The sequence below is a fragment of the Lontra canadensis genome, unplaced genomic scaffold (assembly GCF_010015895.1).
Source record: "Lontra canadensis isolate GAN:19392208 unplaced genomic scaffold, GSC_riverotter_1.0 scaffold9, whole genome shotgun sequence".
In the NCBI taxonomy this organism is placed as follows: Eukaryota; Metazoa; Chordata; class Mammalia; order Carnivora; family Mustelidae; genus Lontra; species Lontra canadensis.
Genome location: NW_022631003.1, coordinates 31992663 through 32016076, shown reverse-complemented (window position 1 = coordinate 32016076; position 23414 = coordinate 31992663). Strand labels below are relative to the sequence as shown.

The window sequence follows — 23414 nt, the reverse complement described above, 5'->3', positions numbered from 1 at the left end:
ACCCAGGTGCCCCTAAAATTTAATAATTTATTTAAAATCTATCTTTTCCCCTGAATATGTTGCTGTCTATCACATTAAAACATAAGCCGTGAGTTTTTTGAGATTCCTTACATTAGTTTTGATATACACAGCTTTTAGAGTATTTCATTGTTTAGTTTGTTCCTCGGAGGTCTATACTTTTTTACTTCTTTGGAAGCTTAGTTAGATGAATATCCTTACGGATTTGTGGAAATTTAGACAATCAGAAATGCATTGATCTTCTGGCTTTGACATTGCACAGTTATATAACTTGAAGGTATTACTACTATAAAAGAGCATGCACTTTATTCACCAGATTAGCAGTTACAAAGGAAAGGAACTTTGATTTCTAGTTTAAATTATAATTAAGGAAGGAGAGAGAGAAGCGTTATGTGTCTGTGTCTTTGGGCACGCACACGCACACACGTGTATAAATACGCATACACATATACATATATTAAAACACTAAATTGTCTTGATCAGTCTTACAATGGAAGCACAGGACAGCCTGATATAAATTTGTACAATAATGCTAAGGAGGGGTGCTTGGGTGGCTCAGTCAGTTAAGCGCCTGCCTTCTTCCCTGGTCATGATCTCAGGGTCCTGGATTGAGCCCTGTGTGGGCTCCTTGCTCAGTAGAGAGTGTGCTTCTCCCTCTCCCTCTGCCCCTTCCCTACAACCAGACTCTCTCTCTCTCTCTCTCTCCTCTCTCTCTGTATCTTAAATAAATAAAATCTAAAAAAAAAAAATTTTTTTTTTGTTTTGCTAAGGAGATACTATTTAAGGACACAGAGTATACTTGAATGAGTTTTATAGCTTTAAGTCACCTCTCTGATACTGTGATGTGTTGGATCTGTCTTCTCAGCTGCAGGTGCAGATTTCTAATTTTGTTCAATAGCTCTACAGAAATACTGTTCTTACAAATTCAAAGTATCTAAGACTTAATAACTTCTTGTTTATGACAGAATCATTGAGAATACAAATTGCTAGTTATTGTAAATGTTTTGGAACTCTTAGGATTTAGTTTTAAAAATATAATGAGGTACATGTTTATTTAATTTTTTTCTGAAATCTTATACTTACAAATCAAAAAGGTCGGTTTATCTTTTCCCCACCTAAGTGAGCTAAACATAGCAATTTCAGAACTTGTTTACAGAGAAAACAACATATTTGAAGGAAGAGTTTGGAAAAGAGCATATTTGTGTTCACTCTGTGTATTCCCAAGCTTTGAAACGGAAAAGAATATTAACCACAGGTCTCTCTGTGGGTCTGTTTGTCTTCATAATCTTAGATAAGTTATTTAGATAGGTAATTTATAAACCAGAATCTGAAAATGGCTTGAGAAGTCTTTGCTGTTTATTCTATCAATTCCTTTGTTATGATTTCATTAAATTCCGTACATTCTTTTTATTAAAACTCTCTGTGTGTGTAGGGTGGAGCATGTCTTTCTTTTTAACTGGTGACATTTGGCCTATTTTGATTAATTTGATTTTAGGGAGGGAAGAGCTTTGCTTAAAGTGATATGGTGTTAAAGAGCCGTATCAGCAGAATTTTATACTGCACTGATTTTTTTTTTTCCATTTCTAAACATTAACCATTATTTCACAGTTATTTTACTATCTACTCTTTAATAAGTGTGATTACTTGCACTGAGCATTTAAAAATGAATATCTGTAAAAGTTATTTCAGCTAAATTTTTTTTTAAGATTACATGGAAGCTACAAATTGTAGATTAAAACAATAATATTCCTTTTGTAGACATTACCTTGGGATATACAATATTTAAGAATTCTACAGTGCAGGGACGCCTAGGGGCTTAGTCAGTTAAGCATCTGCCTTTGACTCAGGTCATGATCCCAGGGTCCTGGGATGGAGTCCCACATGGGGCTCCTTGCTCAGTGGGGAGCCTGCTTCTCCCTCTGCCTGCTGCTCCCCCCGCCCCTTATGCTCACTCTCTCTGTGATCAAATAAATAAATCTTAAAAAAAAAAACAAACACAGACTTTCACAGTGCAGTGTAATATTCACAGTAGTATCATTAATGGTAAGATGTATAATTTATTCTAAGAGTTTCAATCAGGGCTTTACTGGGCTTAAAATACCTCAATGTCGGTTTTTTGTCATCTTTGGATTCACACTGACACTTTCTCATTAGTACTGTGCTCTTTTTCCACCGGTAAATGTAAACTGTCAGTTTCTGTCCTGTTCAGTTAGCACCTGTGTTACTCAGCAAACACATATGGTGCACCCACCAGGTATCAGCCATGGTGCTGAAGGGTTCAAGAGGTAGTACAGGAATCAGAAGAGTAAGCAGATAAGCTCTGTGAGAGTTCTTGTGATGAGACAAAGCAGAATGCTTTTGGAGGCACAGAGCATGGCCACCTTCAGAGGAGCCATGAGATTGGGGAAAGATGCTTAGAGGGAGTCTAAAGTCAGAGAAATATTGTCTAAGGAGGAAGAATAGCATATACAGTCAAAGATGCTTAAGAGAATGAGGTATTCAGTGAACCACAATGTCCTAGCATAATGGGAGGGCAACTGGGAGAGTTGCAGGAGGATCAAGAAGGAGTATCAGTGACTCTTGAGGACCTTAGATATAGATTTGTCAGATATTTTTTATTTGAAGGCAGTAGAGAGACTTTGGAAGATTCTGAGCAGGAGTGGGAAATCAAATCTGTATTTAAGAAAGATTTCTGGGGTGCCTGGGTGGCTCAGTGGGTTAAGCATCTGCCTTCATTAGGCTCTGGTCATGATCCCAGGGTTCTAGGATAGAGCCCTGCATCAGGCTCCCTGCTCAGTGGGGATCCTGCTTCTCCCTCTCCCCCTGCTGTTCTCCCTGCTTGTGCTCTCTCTCACTCTCTGTCAAATAAATAAATAAAAATCTTAAAAAAAAAAAAAAGATTTCTCTAGCAATAATGTACAAAATGGATATGCAAGGGAAGAGGTACGATAGGAAGGCGGAAGAATCACTGGCAGGTAGTCATGGAGTGCAGTAGTTCCGCTGCAAGCTACAAGTGTACAAAACTGAGAACAGCCCCCGTGTCTGTCAACCCTAGACAAATGAATAAATTGTGGTTTCTTTTTTTTTTTTTAATATTTTGTTTATTTATTTGACAGAGAGAGAGAGATCACAAGTAGGCAGAGATGCAGGCAGAGAGAGGGGGAAAGCAGGCTCCCTGCTGAGCAGGGAGCCCGATGCGAGGCTCTATCCCAGGACCCTGAGACCATGACCTGAGCTGAATGCGGAGGCTTAACCCACTGAGCCACCCAGGCGCCCCAAATTGTGGTTTCTTTATGCAATGGAAATCTCTACTGCAGTGAGCAAGAATGAGCTACGCACAGCAGCATGGGTGAAGCTCAGCAAACATACAGTATGCGAAGGAAGCAGCCACCACTTCATGTGATGTCATCCGTTCATGCGAAATGCAGAGCCAGGTGAAACTAGTCTGATGATGGAGGGCAGAGTAATGGTTGCCTTTTAGGAAGGGGTCAGGACGAGGAGAGAGGTTCTTTCTGGTCTTAAAAAGTGATTAGACAGATGTGTTTGCTTTGTGAAAATTTATCAGACTTAAAATTTCTGAAATGTTCAATTTCAATTAAATGTTTCTCGAAAAATCCAGTTTTCTTAACTGCAAAGTGTGTCCACTGTTTGATTCCCGTTCCCTAGAAAGCCCCGATCTATCTAAACGGTGACACATTTATTGTCTTGCTGCTGCTTTGCTCCCACTTTTCAACTCGTTGAGGCGGGGGTAGGTTTGGGGGACCACTGGAATAATCCTTGGCCTGTTTTTTTACCCATTTCATTCAATAGGCTGATAGTTCTGCAGGCAGTTTTGCCAAGATAACTGCTAGATTAGCAGTGGTTGAGCTTTGCTTTTTACTCTGAAAATGTACAGCTTGATGAGACGTAAACACATTGTGGAAGTCAGACATACTAATGAAATTAAGTAAATGTATTTAAACATAACGAAAACTAAGGGTTTCTTTTTTCCCCCTGAAGCAAGCAATTTAATTTGGCAAGTATATTGGGATTTTTAAGTTGGTTGCTTGAGTTGCTATGCCTTACAGGTGTGCCATTTATACTTACTCATGTGCTCTAGGTTAGAGCTTTCCTCACTCGGTCGTCTCCTGACTGACAGGTCACAGCCATCTTCCCCTGGCTCCGCTGGTTTCAGTAAAGGGCAGGGACTCAGCTTAAGCCCAGTTCTTTAAATAGAATATTTTAAGTAGAATACCACTTCAGTCAGCATCACTGTTAATATTTACAATAAGTACCATGCCTTTTGCCCCAAAATGTCACAGTACACATCTCAAACTTAGCAGCTGTCTTCTCCAATAATGCTGAATGACCGCAAAACAGTACAACACTTCCTAGATTATTTGAAGTCCAAAACTTCCTCCCCACCTAAATGCAGAGCAGCACATTGTATCCTTTAAAGAGAATGGTATCTGAAGATATTATGAGGAATAAAGTGTGGCAATTTGGAACAATAGCATTATATGTTACATTACACTGAATAATTAACCTCTCTATTAAAATTTTGCTGCAGTGGAAAATATCTGTCACTTGAAAATATCACCAAAAGATGTTCCTATTTTTACAGATTATCTAAGGATTTAATTATTTAATTAAATTAGATTTTTCTTCAGGAAATAAATAGAATTAGCAAAGTTCTTCTTGACTTAAGGATTTTGGGAAAACTGCCTTTTCACAGTTGTTCATACTTTTTAAATCTTCTTTGAATTGAAGTAATTCTACTTTAACAAAAATACTTAGGGATCGTGCATGTTTAGTTTTGCCAAATAGAATTTCTGGCTCCCATGCCCTGAAAGCATTTAGTACTTTACCAGCTGAGTAAGTATAGTAATGAAATTTTGGGAAATATTTGAACCGTTCCACTTTATATACTGTGTTATTTAAATCTTCAAATTGAAGTTTGTGTAAGTTTAATAGTCTGACAACTACTTTGACCCAGGAATCAGGCACTCAAATTTTCTTTTCTTTAACTGCATATATTAATTGCAGCATTTCTTCTCAAAATTCTTTTATTTTGGCTTTCAAATGTTTATATACTAATTTAGCTTAGAAATACTAATTTCCTATACCTCCAGAGGAACGTGTTTTGACATAGAAAGTTCGGCTATTTAAAGTTACCATTATAACCATAAGTTAAAATGTTGTTTTGTTGAAAAGTTTACACTTATTTCATTGCAAATATAAAAATGAGTTTTTGTCACACTCGATGGACTCAGTATTTATAAAAAATATGAATGAGAAGTCTGTAGTGATCTTGATTTCATGAATAAAAAATAAATTTATTTTTAACCCGTATTAAGTAAAATAGTGGGTTTCATCACAGGAGGTCATAAATACTAAATTCAGAAAATAGATTCATTATATCTGAATGATGATCATAAGGTCACAACATAATTTGCTGTCACTCAGATAACAATCACTCATGAAATGCCTATATCTATTCAGATGTGAAGAAGAAAATGATTTTGCCCTTGAGATCCTTTGTTTTAATAAAGAACTTGGGCTTTGGGGGTCTGATAACATTTGGATTTAGACCCCAGCTCTATTCCTGCTTCACCTAGACAAGGGAGAGGCAGGAGGAGCATTTCCGGCAGGAATCTGAGGGGTCATGTATTCCTTCCTAAGTTTGATGTGATTATTGAACATCAGCTCCTTGCTTCTCAGCTCTGTGGCAATAATTAGACTAAATATATCAATCAGCTTAGTAGTACTAGAATTTCTGTGTCCTATGGTCACATCTACTTGATTACTTTCTGTCCTGAGCCAGGACTGGTGATTACAGAGTCCGGGAAAACTTTACTAATAATTTATTTCATAAATATAAGTAACTTTTCAGTAATTATGAGCATTATCAGATTTAGATCTGCCACTTGCTGGCTGAGTGATTCTAGGCAAGTTACTAATTTCTCTATACCCCCATTTCCTCATTTGTATCAAAATAATTCATGTCACATAGAGATATAGATGGGTATTGAATGGATTAAATGTAATAGTTAACTTTTCATCTATTGCAAAGAGCTCAGTCTATATTAGCTATTTATTCTTGTTGTTACGCAAGTAACAAATATGTGTTTTTGTTTGAAGGGTTGGTTTACGATGAAAATACCAAAGTGCATCTGCTCAAGGAGAAATATCACTTATGTGTTTGCACTTACATCTATCATGTAAAATGTAACCAAGTGTTCAGTAATTTTTTTAAAGTACATTATAACATTGCTCCCTGCCAGTTTTCTAATGATTCTGGATGAGAACCTTGAAATAGCACTATAGTGAAAGGCACAAATTGGCTTAAGGCCAGAGTTCAGGGGTTTTTTGCATTAAGACTTTGAGAATGGGGGTGGGGGAGACTTTGAGAATGGGATCCCTCATGCCAGGCCTTAGAGCTCTAACAGGAGTTAAGCTCTCCCAGATCTTGGCACCATACACATGCCTCCAACTGCCTCTAACTGGCCACAAAGTAAACTGGGACCCTAACAGAAGATATAAGGGCAAAACAGATGGCTTTTTATTTTCCTTTTTTATAATACTACAGCAAGAAATGGAACCCACTGGTATATTATTTTTATATTTCTTAAGAGATTTTGTGCCAATAAAACTAAGTTGTAAGGTCCCCCACTGTTCTATCTTCCATAAACATGTAACAAAATTAGCAAGAACAGCAACACATGGTTTTTTCATACTCCTCTTATATCAGTGGTAACCCCCATTTGATGGTCTATTTTAGCTAGAATTCTTTATAGGAACAAGTCCTTCAACAACTTCTATATTGGACACTTAATTTATTTCAATATATGTAAATATATTTAATATCTGTTTTCAGAATTATCTGGTATTATTCCAAATATTGGCTAACTTGTATCCATGTGATCTTGATCAAATGATGCAATTTAACCAGGCCTCAGTCTTCTATGTTAAGTAAAATGATTATACAAGTTGATAGCCAGTGAGTTGCTAGCTCTGAAAGGCAAGATATCTTATCCATTTGGTTTCGATGAATTCTATGAAATGATTGACCTTTACCTAGAAAGAAAATACCATCTTGTGCCTGTCCCTCCAGTTTCTCTAGTACGAGGAATCCACAACTTCCTTGCTACAACTTTTGCCAGGTAGAGCCAAGTATATTTTGGTGTGTTGGTTGGCTTTTTTATTATTAACATATTATGTATTATTTGCTTCACAGGTACAGGTCTGTGAATAATCAGTCTTACACAGTTCACAGCACTCACCATAGCACATACCCTCCCCAGTGACCATAACCCACCACCCTATCCCTCCCCACCCACCCCCCAGCAACCCTTAGTTTGTTTCCTGAGATTGAGTCTATTATGGTTTATCTGCCTGCCTCTCAAATTCCTCATATCAGGGAGATCATAATAATTGTCTTTCTCTGATTGACTTATTTCACTTAGCATAATACCCTTTAGTTCCGTGTCATCGAAAATGGCAAGATTCAGGGATTTTTGATGGCTGCATAGTATTCCATTGTATGTGTACACCACATCTTCTTTATCCATTCATCTGTTGATGGACATCTAGGTTCTTTCCATAGTTTGGCTATTGTGGACATGGCTTCTATAAACATTTGGGTGCATGTACCCCTCGGATCACTACATTTGTATCTTTAGGGTAAATACCTAGTAGCATGATTGCTGGGTCATAGGGTAGCTCTATTTTCAACTTTTTGAGGAACCTCCATACTGTTGATTGGCTTTTGACTTAGGAAGAATATGGTAAGGATGGAATGGTAGAAAGGAAGGAATAAAAGAGGCATGTGCTGGGATCTAATGGGTACTTGTGTGGAAGTTAAAGTTGACTCGGGGCTACTACCACAAGAGAAACTGTGACCACGAGGAATTGGCTTACAATGATGGCCATAGGGGCCATCAGAGGACTTGACCTATATCAAATTGTATGTTTCTGTGTGTTGGCCTTCATTCATTTCCATCACTTTTATGGAGAGAGTGGAAAGCCATTGTTTCATGCCACCATGGCTCCCTGTCCTCTCTGTATCTTCTTCTCCTGTGATCCTTTTCAGGGTATGATGTTCCAAGTTAAATTCCCAAGCAGAATACTTGATTTAGTAATGTTCTGTCAACAAGAAGTCAAAGAAGAATTCAGCCTAATAAACATGGCCTTGTGTCCATGGGATATTAGAATGTACAAATGGTAACCGTTTCGAGCAGAATAAGCAAGAAATTACTTACTGGTAGTGTTGTTTATTAGACTGGTAGAAGGAATTATTTAGAAGAGCTTGCTTTTGAGACTGTCCTTGGTTACTGGAAACACATCACTTTATTCTCTAAAATGGGCAGTTGTAAAGATTTTGCTTCCTCTTAAAATTATACTTACATAGAAATGCTGTGTTCCTACTGGGAGCTTTAATTAATAGATCAAAGTTTACCTAAATTATTAGTTCAGAAATCAGTCTGGTGAAGTACTGTACTCCCAAAAGATTCTTGATACTCATTTATGAGCATTTGGTTAACACTTCTGTGTATGGGAGAAGTTTCCATTTCAAAGTCATAGTTACGGGTTTAACCTTATGATTTAGAAAAATATTATTGTCAATAAGCTATCTGGAGGGGGGCTTAGAATAAGAAACTCAGCTGAGGGCAATGGCTCTTACAGCACCAAATTTGGTGCTAAATAAAAAACTAAAATTACTAGCTATATTCATTGTAAAGGTTTACTTTTTGAAGGAGAGAAAGCTAGGTCTTAATAGCAGGATCAGTATTTTTATACCAGTAACTTTAGCTTGATTTATGTCATGTTTTATACCAGATGCAATTGAAATTTCTTAATATGGATGCTAATCCCAATTATCATTTCTAATCTTGATTTAAAAACTTCTAGAATGTTGGCTGCTCTTAAGGTACATGCTGTAATAACCTAAAATGATTTTATTTTAAGATGCTGTTATTAAAATAGTATTCCTGAAATTTTGCTTTTGTGTCGATTTTTCCTGTGATAAAGAAGTTTCTAATTTTTGAAAGTTACAATTTTTATTTCCATTCTCAGAATTAACTTTTGTTGAATTCATATTTTGTGCTAAGCCCTGCACTAAGTACATTTTTAAAAGACATTTCATTTCTCACAAGTGCCTCTTGAAAAGTTCTGCATCTTGATTTAAGTCGCACAGTAAGTAATAGACTCAGGATTTGAACCTTGGTACATTCTGTTTCCACTAATCAGTGTTACCTTGAAAAAAATGGCTCTTTCCAAAAAGTAGTTTTTAATGGTGTAAACTTAAAGAAAATGCCAGAAATCTCTAAGAAGCTTTGGTTTGTATTTAAGGCAAGAGTTAAAAATTATCATAAGTATGCAGACATATTTATTTTAGACTCTGTAAAAATAAGTCTGGATGTAATTTTCAAAAACTGGAGGAATAATTTGTTAGTACTGAAAATGAACCTGATCATGAGACACTCATTTTGCTGACATGTGCGGTTATTTATCATAGGTTCTCTGAATTAAAACTGTAGTTTCTTAACATGATTCAGTTGGTTTACTCTTTTCTTTCTCCTAGAATGGAAAATTTATACATGTTGTCTGATCATTGGTTATTGATAAAAATAAATTTTCAAGTGATGGTAGGTGAGATTTCTTAGTGTAACTGAGGGCATTTTAAAAACATTTATTTGGGTACGTTGACTCCTTTTAGAGAAGTCTGCCTTATTCGTGCTTTAATTTCTTTACTCATCCCAATTTGGAATATATGCCCCTAAATTCCTAGGTTTCTGACCTTGCGAGAGTTATTTAAACTGAGACTCACTTTTCTCTTTAAAATAAGGCTAATGATACCTAACTCACTGAATTGCATCGTGAGGAATAAGTGAGACACAATACACCATGCTTAGCAGAGAGTAAGTACTCATGCCTTTCATTGCCATAATTGCAGAATGGTCACTTGAACATGTTAAATTTGGGAAATGTTTCACTGCATATGTTTAAATGCTGTGACCTGAGGATGATGAATAGTAAAGCAAAGAGCATGGGTTTACTGGATTTAATAATTAATATGCAAATATTGCTTAGCATTGTGAACTTTGAAAAACATACTATCAAAAAATCCTATGACTAAAAAGAAAAATACAAAACCCATCTTTAGAAGACATAGCTTAATCGTGGCAATTAGGACTTCTTATAAGAGAAAGAGAAAAGCTATTAAACATTCTCATTTGTACTCTACTGTTCCCACAAGTGAGCTTCACACAGTGTCTCTATCACCACTCGTGGGTGTTGCAAAATACATTAAAGGGCTAGCTGAAATCTTGTTTTATATATAGCATGTCTTCAGAAGTTGGTCATTTATATCCTGTAGTTGTACGCATTGTGGCTCTTTGCCACTGTCTCACCCTCTGTGCTATGTCACTGAGTCCTAGTTTAACAGACTTTAACCAGTTTCTCTGCTGTGAGGTGTCTTGCTGCACATGGTCTCCCAGAGACAATGTGTTCTGAAAAATGTTTCCCAGAATTGTTAGACTGGGGAGCCTTATTTCCTTGGTGCATGTCACAGGACTGTTGTTCTCAATATCTCATTTTGGGAGGCTTTGATTGATATCGCTGAAGTCCTCTGCCTTAGTGTCCACTTTTGAACATTGTGTGCCTTTTATGACAACCTACTTTCTGTGACAGAGTTTACAGGACTATATTATAGCAAAATAATGGGTTTGCTACAAGCAACCGAACATTTAACTGGGTTTCCAAAATACAGAACCAGAGTGTTGTAAACATGCATCAGCTGAATACTGCAGTTCAGGAGCAAGCAACCCATGACTGGCATCTGAGGCAGTTTTCCAGAAACTGTTACTTTCTAGACGAAATCTGTTTTCTTACCCACTTTTTTCCTTTCTTTTTTTTTTTTTTTAAGATTATTTATTTATTTATTTGACAGACAGATCATAAGTAGGCAGAGAGGCAGGCAGAGAGAGAGGGGGGAAGCAGGCTCCCCACTGAGCAGAGAGCCCGATGCGGGGCTCAATCCCAGGATCCTGAGATCATGACCCGAGCCAGAGGCAGAGGCTTAAACACTGAGCCACCCAGGTGCCCCCACTTTTTTCCTTTCTTACGTGTTTTCACCCTCTCTCTCCTTCTCTCTCATTGTGCTTCATCCTGTCATGTTCTCCAGGTTATTTTTTTCCTGTTGTTGTTATTTGTTTTTATGTTTGGTTACTTTTCCATCTCCCACAGGCAAGAGGTACCATTTTTTTCCTTACCTCAGTCACCATTTGATTATTAAAAAGTTAATACTTTTTTACTTCATAACAGTTGTTCTCTATAACTTCATTTAATTCTCACATCAAATTAGTTTTAGAATGAGGTAATCTAAACTCCCTCTAGTTTTTGTTTCTTTAAAGATTAATTTATTGGAGAAAGAGAGTGCATATATGCAGGTAGGGAGAGGGGCGAAGGGAAAAGGGAAGCAGACTTCCCGCTGAGCACAGAGCCCAGCACAGGGCTCTATCCCATGACCCCCGAGATCATGACCTGAGCGAAACCAAGAGTCTGTCACCCAACCGACTGAGCCACCTGGGCATCCCTAGATTTTATTTTTTAACTAGCTTTCTGTACAAAAGAGAATTTGGGTATCTGTTTATTAGTTCTAGTAAGTACTCTTCATAATATACAGTGTTCATTGTGCAGAATCTCTGTATGGTGCCAGAAGAACTAGTGGCTAGCATCAATGTTTTATTTAAAGTAGCTAACTTGGGGCACCTGGGTGGCTCAGTGGGTTAAAGCCTCTGCCTTCAGCTCAGGTCATGATCTCAGGGTCCTGGGATCAAGCCCCGCATCGGGCTCTCTGCTCAGCAGTGAGACTGCTTTCCCCTCCCTCTCTCTCTCTGTCTACTTGTGATCTCTGTCTGTCAAATAAATAAGTAAAATCTTTAAAAAAAAAATAAAGTAGCTAGCTTGATTGTGAAGATTTTATTATAACACATTTTATCTGTAGGCTCTTTCTATAAAGAATGCTTTAATATGCAATAACCATAGATATTGAGCAAAACTGGACATGAAAGAAATGTTAAAATTGGCACTAAACCACCTGTATGTTTGTGTCTAGGGTCCGGGGGGTAATGCAGTTTGCTTAGCATAGCCTGATGGTAGCATCACAAGGAAGTTAGACCATTTTAAAGCATTCAGTCAATTCTTGTTTTTTGTGAGAGCCCTTGGTCACAACAGTTTCATCGGCTGATCAATACCTCACCTTGTTTTATGTGTTTTTCTGTCAAAAAATACCTTATTTGACATATTGTTGATTCATTAACATTAAACTCACAGTCAGTAGCTCTATAACTCATACCTAACAACACGTACTTTTCTCCATAAGTCACATCACAGCCTTCTTATACTTATGTCAGCACTATGCTTGGGAGCCATTTTCAACAGTGAAATCACCAACAAAAACTACAAAAATGCCAAAACATGGCACGAAATACACTGGGAAGAGGTAACTTGTCAACAGTATGAGAGCTGAAACAAGAAGGCAGAATAATGCTTCTTTATGACCTCAGCTGGGAATGTGTAGGTCAGACCACTCAGATTTTTCACAGCTGTATACATGTCTTTGAATGACTCTGAAAGTGCCATAAATATTGATTTTGGAGTTACAAATAAATTTTAGTGAGTGTGTGAATTCACAAATAAGGAACCCATGAATAATGAGGATTGACTAAAATTGTTTCATTAAAGCACTGTTCTTGGGGGAATGTGTCTCCACAAATGTAGGTGCTTAATTCCAATATGCTTTCAAGGTAATAAATAGTTTTTAACTAAAGAACACTTGTTCCCAGTAGCATGTTACTGAATAAACCTTATTTTTCATTATAATAGTTAAAATAATAATGATTTGAATATAGAAATCTTATGGTAAAAACAATAACAACTATATTATAATAATATCCTTGCAATAGAACCTTACTTCTACCTACATTATTGTTTCCATGGAAAAATTTATTCCAAATTCCAACTGAGATGTCAAAGTCCCTCAGCTTCTTGAGTCCTTAGTCCCAATGATGAGCAGTCCACCATAGGCACCTACAGTGTAGGACTTTCGTTTTCCCTCTAGTCTAGTTCTGGGGCTGGGAGCAGAATTGTAGGAGTTGGGCTCTGGACAACAGCACAGAAGGGAGTAGTAGGGGCTTCCACCGAGAAGACAGATTCTTCAAATGACTTTCATGAATAGCACCACGATTTTGAGGGAAGCTAGGGGGATGATTCTTAGTACAGCCCCAAACTTGACAGAAGCCATATTTGGAAAACGGGCTCTGCTAGAAATAAAATTTTGGACCATGTGGTTCATTGATCTGATCTATGAAGGCATCTTTTTTACTTTCCTTAAGGATTTCAGTTTGAAAGATAGTATTAATGGTGTTAGAAGAAAAATGCAGATGCTGGTCTTCTCTGTGATGAGCCGTGGTAGGAAGTCTCTGATCAAGAGGATAAACACCTTGCAAGTTTATATCAACTAAGCAATATTATTTATGCTCAATGTTTTCCCACAACGTTATTATACTCTGTAATATTTAACAGATATGCATGTGCTCTATGTTCATTTGTATTCATTTAATAGTTAAAAGTTTGAGGTAAAACAATGATAATTCAAGATAAGAAAATAAGAGGTGGTGTACTAAAACCTTTATAGAACTTAAAAATGGACCTCATAAGTTTCTTTTAAATGATAGGTTTCTTTTGGGGGAGGAGGCCTTTAATGAGATCTTTCTTGCTAGGTTTCCCAAGTTTGAGATCTTTTAATGAAAAACAATGGACTAGGTATTAAATAGATTTTAATTCAGTTTAGTTTTTTTAAACTCAGCTGAGTTTTTTATTTAATAATTTAATTTTAATATATTAATTTAATACAATATATTAATGTGTGACCATTTTTTAATCTTAATTTTATTCCAAAAAGAATAATACATATTCTATTTTTAGTAAATAGAGCACCTGGTGGAGAAGGAAAAATATCTTATTTTAAGTCAGAACTCTTCTGTTTCCTTTCCTTAAATGGTCTTTAAATGGATTGGGGACAGTAGCATATATAAACCTCACATTTGGAATTTCAAGTGTGCAGCAGCCTATTAAATGCTCAGAGTAGTCTAACTGTAAAAAAAAAAAAAAACTTGTTTAACTTTATTTGCAAGATTTCTTACATTTCTTTGACTTTGGAGCACCCACCCCCCCGCCCTCACACCCCAGAAACTTTAGCATCTTGCGGGATTTCATAACTGAGGAACACAGTTGTGGAGATTAGCTTGTCAGAGGCAAGTGGCTCTTCTTCTGGGCATACAGGGGGTTTATGAAACCACCTTGGCACTTCAGTGTGGAGGCAGAAGGAGCCAAATCAACACACTGGGAAACAGTCCATCCTTTCCCTTTTTTTCAGCATGAAAAAAAATATTTTTGTACCTTCTCTGGAGAAAGCAATAGGTTTATTCTCCTTCACTCATGTATGTTCTGACTTATATACCCAGGTGACAGGTGGCCTAGAACTATCTTAGGTCTTTTAAGAAAATGCACAAGGACTATATTATATTCTTTTACTGGACATGTTTTTAATGTTTTTAAAATAAGCTTTTCAATAAGTCATTGATCCTGAAACACCAGTACCATCATCAACCTTTAAATAAATTTAAATCATTTTAATTAAATCAATGTTTATTACATCTCATAAACTTTAGCATTCTTTTCAAAACCAATAAAAAAATAGAATCATAAAACAATAGACAAACAAATCATAGATTGATTAGTTTTAACACAGGAAGAGCTGAGATTTTAAAAACCTACAGGAAAAAGAATTGTGTGCAATTGATTTTTAACCAGCTAATAATAACATTCTAATCAATACAAGAAATCAAGGCATTTGGTTTGATTGTATGAGAATGTGAAACACATATATATAATGCAGCTAAAGAAAAAAATCAAACAATGGGGAAACAGCAAGTGTAACAAAAAGTTGAGGTTTATATTATTAGAAAAACTCTTATAATTTAAGAATACTGTCAAACCCCAGTTAAATAAATGAGAAAAGGACAAGCAGTTCATACATGGGGAAGTTGTCAGCCAGTAAAGAAATTAATTTCCTTCAACTGCTTTCTGCACACCTGTGCCTTATGCTGTGTTTGGTGTTGGAGTTTGAGTGTTGAAGACCACACTCTCAGTCCTTCAGGGAAGGGAGGGAGGCAAGGGACACTGAAACAAAGGAATGCAATGGAGTTGTGAAGATACATTTACAAATGCTCACAAGGCTATGGAAACTGGTTCAACTGGTTTATTTTTCAAAAAAATGACAAAAACTGTTTTTTAACCTTACAAATGATCCTAATGAGTTTTGTTTTTTTTTTAAAGAAAGGAATAGCTTATATGTTGAGCAGTAGGGCTTAGTCAAGTAAGTAAGATTTCTTAGAGTTACTTTTTGATTTCTTAGAGTTACTTTATGATTAAAATTATAATTATGAAAATATGAAACACTGTCATGAATAGGTGACTATTAGTTGTATTCATGCTACCAAATTCAGTTCTATAAAATAAGTACGTACATGGTCATTAATGGTAGTAGGATTATGAGATATTAGAATTTATTTTGCATAATACTTAGTAAAAGAAATTTAAAGACTCGTTTTATTAAAAATGTTTTTTCTTCTTTTTAGCTGACTACACAAGACTCTGCCTTCCCCATATTTCCATAGCCAGCGACATGACCTGACACCTTGATGACCAGTCTCAGGGCCCTTAGGTGACTAGCTGCTACACCATGGAACTTAAAGTATGGGTGGATGGAGTTCAGAGGATTGTTTGTGGGGTCACAGAAGTTACAACTTGCCAGGAGGTTGTAATAGCCTTAGCTCAAGCGATAGGTAAGTGGACTTTCTGGGAATCTGCGATAAAGTGGTTTATACTTCCTCTTGTGGTTTATGGTTGTTTGTATTAAATATAGATTTCTAGTTTTTTGTTTATTTGGTTCCATAATACAACTTGCAGGTACACTTTTATTTATTACTATTCCCCCATGCTTAAATAAATCTGTAAACACACTTTCTCTCTGTCTCCCCCCAGATTTTACTGACCTTCAGACTAGAGTCTGCACTGCCTTCTGCTCTACTGTTGTTTATCCTAAACAACGATTTGTGGAACTAAAATGTTTTCTTTCTTTTTTTTTTTTTTAAGATTTTATTTATTTATTTGACAGAGATCACAAGTAGGCAGAGAGAGAGAGGGAGAAGCAGGCTCCCCACCAAGCAGAGAGCCTGATGCAGGGCTTGATCCCAACCCTGGGATCATGACTTGAGCCAAAGGCAGAGGGTTTAACACACTAAGCCACCCAGGTGCCCCTAAAAGTTTTCTTGAGCTACAACATGGATTCCTAGTTCCCAGACCCCTGATTAGGAAAAATCCCATTTACTGTTTATTCTGACTACTTTTAGAAAAGAAAAATGCAGCAAATAACATGGTCCTTCAACAGAAAGATAATATGTGCATTTTTAAATCTTACCTTACAGTGCAGATGAAGTTATCAAGTACATGGTTACTAGCTCCACCTTGTTCACCTACTAAGAAGAAAAGTTGCAACTTTACTTCTCAGTGTGTTTATCTTTATCATTTTTATACATGTTTTTTAGTTGCCTTAACCCTTTTGGAATATGATGAGGGTATAAACATTGCAAAAGCCAATACTATGGGCTATAGCTTATATTTGCATCTTAAGTCCATCATTTAGCAAACATGTATTAAAAAGAAATTGTTTTCAGCACCATGTTAGGTGCTTAGTGCTTCTTTGTCTTTGATCGACTAGTCAAGTTTACTTTATGTCATGCTAGTGTATACTAGAAACATGTTACATTTGTTCAGGATACAGAAAAGTCACCCTGCACCGTGACACCTTAGCATTTCGTAGAGGCATTTCTGGCAGTTAAGAAATTGGCAGTGCCCTGTGCAAAGATAGAGACTTTCTTTTAATACTGACATCTTTTGATTTTTCTTAAATACTGTGTGGTACACATATTAAAACAATGATAAAATTCCTAGTCAGTGAAATTTTCTTGCATTTTGGCCTAATTATATTTGTGGACTTAAGTTTAATATTTAAAGAAGGGAAAATAAAGGCATTTAATTTTATTTCATATTCTTTGCAACCAACTTATTTAGTAATTATCCCTTTTACAAGCCCAATAAAGAATTCAAAGTGATGATCATAAAGGTACTCACTGGATTTGAGAAAAAAGTGGATGAACTCAATGAGAACTTCAACAAAAAGAAACTATAAAAAAATAAGCAGTTAGAATTGAAGAGTACACTAATTGAAATGAAAAATACACTAGAGGGAATCAGCAGCAGATTAGAGGATGCAGAAGAATGGACCAATAATTTGGAAGACAGGAAAATGGAAGGTAACCAACCTTAACAGCAAAAAGAAAGAATAATAATAATAAATAAGAATAGGTTAAGGGAACTCCGTGATATCATTAAGCACAATAACATTCACATTGTAGTGATCCCAGAAGAAGAAAAGAAGGAAGGGGACAGAAAACTTATTTGAAGAAGTAATAGCTGAAAACTTCCTTAATCTAGGGGTGGAAACAGATATCCAGGTCCAGGAATCACAGTGCCCCAAACAAAATGAACCCTAGGAGGTCCACACAAAAACACCTAATTAAAATAGCAAAAACTTAAGAGAGAATATTAAAAGCCACAAGAGAAAAGTGAACTCATATAAAGGAAACCCCATAAGGCTATCAGCTGATTTTTCAGCAGAGACTTTTCAGGGCAGAAGAAAGGGGCTTGATACATTGAAACTGCTAAAAGGAAAAAGCCTACAACCCAGCAAGGTTATGATTCAGAATTGAAGGGGAGATAATTTCCCAGACAAACAGGAATTTATCACCACTAAACCAACCTTAATAAGAAATGTTAAAGGGAATTCTTTACATGAAAAGAAAAGACCATAATTAGAAATGAGAAAATTATGAAAGGAAAAAAATTCACTGATAAAAATAGTAATCAACTATGTATGAAGCCAATATGAAGGTTAAACACAAAAATAGTAAAAGTCTATCATATCTATAAAAATTAGTCAAAGAATACACAAGAAGTAAAATATGATTTCATATACATAAAATATGGATGGGGAGTAAAAATTTAGTGTTTTAGAATGTGTTTGAACTTAAGGGATTATCAGCTTAATATAGACTGCTACATACATAGGGTGTTAAATATGAATCCCATAGTAACCACAAATCAAAAATTCTATAGCAGATACACAAAAAAATAAAGAGAAAGAAATCCAAGCATAATACTAAGGAAAGTCATCAAACCACAAAGGAAGAGAACAGAAGAAGAAAGGAACATAGAAGAACTATAAAAACAACCAGAAAATTAACAAAATGGCAATAAGCACATACTGATAATTACTTTATCATTAGTTTATTAATTACTTTTAAATATAAATTTAATAATTTATTTTAATTACTTTAAATATACTTTAATAATTTAAATATAATTACTTTAAATATAATTACTTTAAATATAATTAATAATTACTTTAAATATATTTTAATTTTTATTTACTTTACTTTATAATATTTACTTTAAATATAAATGGACTAAATGCTCTAAGCAAAAAACATAGGTTGACAAAATGGATTTTTTTAAAAAGATTTTATCTATTTATTTGACAGAGAGAGATCACAAGTAGGCAGAGAGGCAGGCAGAGAGAGAGAGAGAGGAGGAAGCAGGCTCCCTGCCAAGCAGAGAACCCAGTGCGAAACTCGATCCCAGGACCCTGAGATCATGACCTGAGCCGAAGGCAGAGGCTTAACCCACTGAGCCACCCAGGCGCCCCAACAAAATGGATTTTAAAAAAATAAATAGATTTTAAAAAAATAAATAGACAAACAAGACCCATCTTGTCTTGACAGAAGACACTTATAGATTGAAAGTGAAGGGATAGAAAAAGATAATCCATGGAAATGGAGGTGGAAAAAGAAAAGGTTTAGAGGCAATACATCAGACAAAATAGATATTAAAACAATGACTGTAATAAAAGATAAAGGCATTATATAATGATCAAAAGGGTTCAATCCAAAAGCAAATATTAACAGATTTAAAGGGAGAAATCGACAGTAATGCAATAACCATAGGGGACTTTAACACCTCATTTATATCAATGTATAGACCACCCAGACAGAAAATAAGAAAACTGGCTTTGAACCACACATTCAGCCAGATGGACTTCACAAATATATACAGAATATACCACCCAAAAACAGTAGAATACACATTCTATTCAAATGAGCATGAAATATTCTCTAGGATAGATCACATGTTAGGTCACAAAACAAATCTCAATAAATTTAACAAGATTAAGATCCTATCAAGCATCTTTTCTGAATACAACAGTATGAAACTAGAAATTAATTACAAGAAAAAAAAAAAACTGGAAAAACCCAAACACATGGGGGCTACACAACCAGTGGGTAAAGAATCGAAGAGGAAATTACAAAAAAAGAAAAAAATGCATGGAGACAAATGAAAATGGAAACACAACTGTTCGTTATCTTTGGGACACAGCAAAAGCAGTTCAAAGAGGGATATTTATACCAATACAGGCCTACCTCAAGAAATAAGAAAAATCTCAATCTAACTTACAACTAAAGGACCTAGGAAAACAAATAAACAAAGCTCAAAGTTAGTAGAAGGAAGGAAATAATAAAAATTAGTGCGGCAATAAGTGAAATAGAGACCAAAAAATAAATTAATGAGAATAAGAGCTGGTTCTTTGAAAAGATCAAATAGTCAAACCATTAACCAGATTCTGGAAGAAAAAAAAAAATGAGAGAAAGTAAATAAAATTATGTATGTATGTATGTATGTATTTATGAATAAAAGTCTGAAATGAAAGAGGAGAAATAATAACTGACACCACAGAAATACAAAAGATTATGAGAATACAGTGAAAAATTAGATAGCAACAAATTAGACAACCTAGAAGAAATGGGGATAAATCTTTAGAAACATAAAATCTTTCAAAATTGAATCAGAAAGGAATAGAAAACCTGAAGAAATACATTACTGGTAAGAAAATTGAACTGGTAATAAAAAAAAAAAATTACCAACAAATGAAAGTCCAGGACCAGTTGTCTTCATCGGTGAATTCTACCAAACATTTAAAGAGCTAATACCTGTTCTTCTCAAATTATTCCAAAAAAAAGAAAGGAAGAAAAACTTTCAAATTCATTTGACACGGCCAGCCTTTATTACCTTAGTAGCAAAACCAGACAAACACTACAAAGAAAAGAAAACTACAAGCCAGTATCCCTGATGAACATAGATGCAAAAAATCCTCAACAGAGCATTAGCAAACTGAATTCAGCAATACATTAAGAGGGTCATTCAGCACCACCAAGTGGGATTTATTTCAGGAATGTAAGGATGGTTCATTATTCACAAATCAATCAATGTGATACCTCGTATTAACAAGAAGGAGGATAAAAAAAATCATATAATTATGTCAATAGATGCAGAAAAAACACTTGACAAAATACATCTGTCTATGATAAAAAACTCTCAGTAGAGGGCTTAAAGGGAGAATACCTCAACATAATAAAGGCCGTATATGAAAAACCCATAGCTAACATCATACTCAGTGGTGAAAAATTGAAAGCTTTTCTTCTAATATTAGACATAAGACATGTTTACTCTCACCACTTCTATTCAACATAGTACTAGAAGTCCTAGCCATAGCAATCAGAAAAGAAAAAGGAACAAAAGGCATCCACATTCGTAAGGAAGAAATAGTACTCACTATTTGCAGATCACATTGTAACTACATATAGAAAACCCTAAAGACTCCACTAAAAATCTGTTAGAACTAACAAGTGAATTCAGTATGGTTGCAGAATGCAGAATTAATGTATAGAAAACTGCTATGTTTCTATACACTAATAATGAAGTAGCAGGAAGAGAAATTAAGATAACAATCCCATTTATAGTAGCACCAAAGAGAATAAAATAAGAATAAATTAAAGGAGGTGAAAGACCTACACTCTAAAAACTCTAAGACTTTGATGAAAAAAATTGAAGGAAATACAAATAAATGTAAAAATGGACCATGCTCATGGATTGGAAGAGTTGATATTGTTAAAATGTTCATATGGTCCAAAGCAATTTATAGATTCAGTGCAATCACTATCAAAATATAAATAGTACTTTTCTCAGAACTAGAACAAGTAAGTCTAAAATTTGTATGGAAGCACAAGAGATCTTGAATAGCTAAAGCAATCTTGAGAAAGAACAATAAAGCTGGAGGTTTCACAATCCCAGATTTCAAGATATACTACAGAGTTCATAATAATTAAAACAATATGGTACTGTTAGAGATCATTGCAACAAAATAGAGAGCCCAGAAATAAACCCACAGTTACGTAGTAGATTAATCTATGACAGGGGAGGCAAGAATATACAATGGAGAAAAGATAGTATCTTCAATAGTGTTGAGAAAACTGGACAACTATATGCAAGGAAATTAAAATGGGCCATTTTCTTAGACAACACACAATAATAAGCTCAAGGTGTGTTTTTTTTTTTTCCCCCAAGGTAGATTAAAGACCTAAATATGAGACCCAAAACCATAAAACTCCTAAAAGGAGTTTTGGACGTTGGCTTGACAACATATTTATGGGTATTCTCCTCAGGCAAGAGAAACAAAAGAAACACACACACACACACACACACACACTCTACACCAAAATAATAAGCTTTTCCACAGCAAAGGAAACCATCAACAAAATGAATAGACAACCTACTGAATGGGAGAAGATATTTGCAAGTGATGCATTTGATAAGGGGTTAAAATACAAAATATATTAAGAATACATACAACTCACCACCAAAAGAAAATCTTCTTAAAAAACGGGCAGAGAACCTGAATAGACATTTCTCCAAAGAAGATAACACAGATGGCCTACAGACACATAAAGACATTCAACATCACTAATCATCAGGGAAATGCAAGTCAGAACTACAATGAGATATCACTTCATACCAGTCAGAACGGTTAGTATCAAAAAGACAAGAAATAACAAGTGTTTGCGAGGATGTGGCAAAAAAGAGGAATCCGTGTGCACTGTTTGTGGAAATGTAAATTGGTGCAGCCACTGTGGAAAACAGCATGGAGTTTCCTCAAAAAATTAAAAGTAGAAATATCATGATTCAGTAATTCCACTTCTGGGTATTTATCTGAAGAAATGAAACCACTAATTTGAGAAGATGAATGCACCCTATGTTTGTTGTAGGATTATTTATAATAGCCAGAACACAGGAGCAACCTAACTGACCACCAGTACATGAGTGGATAAAGTAGAGTGTGTGTGTGTGTGTGTGTGTGTGTGTGTACATATACATGTGTATGTATACAGATGTGTATAAATGCAGAACAGTGCGTGTGTGTCTGTGTGTGTAACAAGATATTACTCAGCCACAAAAAATAAGATCTTGCCATTTGCAGCAACATGGATAGACCTAGAAGGTATTAATGAAATAAGTCAAACAGTAAAGACAGATACCAAATGCTTTCACTGATACGTAGAATCTGAAAAACAAAGCAAAACACAAAAACAGACTTACAAATACAGAGAAAAACTGGTGGTTGTCAGAGAGAAGGTGTTGTGGGGATTGGCCAAGTAGGTAAAGGGGATTAAGAGGTAGAAAATTCCAGTTGTAAAATAAGTCACAGTGATGAAAAGTAGATAGTCAATATAGTCAATAATATTTTAAGTACATTGTACAGTGACAGATGATAACTGTACTTACTGTGGTGAGCAGGGAATAATACACAGAATTATCAATGTGTTGTACTGAAACTGATAAAACATTGTATACCAGCCATACTTCATAATAAAAATTAAAAAATTAAAGATAGGAAAAAAGGTAAAACATAAGAACTGAGAGGTATTTTGTCTCAAGACCCAATTAACTACTAACCAAAATAAAGTCATTTAGGCATATTACTATTTTAAAAATAGCTTTAAGACAGAGGGCAATACAAAGAAGAGACTACTATATTAGCATAGATAAGGCTTAATTCAAAGGAGGATAAAAGATTGTAAACTTACATACAACAAGTTAATTGCCTTAAATATAACCAGGCACCTGGGTGGCTCCGTCAGTTAAGTGTCTGCCTTTGGCTCTGGTCATGATCTCAAGGTCCTGGGATGGAATCTCTGCTCAGTAGGGAGTCTGCTTCTCCCTCTGTGCATACTCTCTCTCTCCCTCTCTCCATCAAATAAATAAATAAAATATTTAAATATACATATATATATTAAAACCAATGGAACTAGAAAGAGAAACTAACACTCCACTATAAGGGG

At 35.4% G+C, this 23414-nt stretch overlaps 1 protein-coding gene across 5 annotated transcripts in view; it reads left to right on the top strand.

Moving 5' to 3' along the window:
- RASSF8 (Ras association domain family member 8) overlaps nucleotides 1–23414 on the top strand; it is a 126252-nt gene that overhangs the window by 89308 nt on the left and 13530 nt on the right. For 3 of the 5 annotated variants that reach the window (XM_032855227.1, XM_032855222.1, XM_032855223.1), the window contains one exon: nucleotides 15702–15908. In XM_032855227.1, the coding sequence (XP_032711118.1) occupies nucleotides 15806–15908 (103 nt within the window). In that variant the 5' untranslated portion in view covers nucleotides 15702–15805. Of the gene's footprint in view, nucleotides 1–13021; nucleotides 13097–13451; nucleotides 13471–15701; nucleotides 15909–23414 lie in introns of those variants that run through there. The other 2 variants (XM_032855225.1, XM_032855226.1) reach the window with 2 other exon arrangements.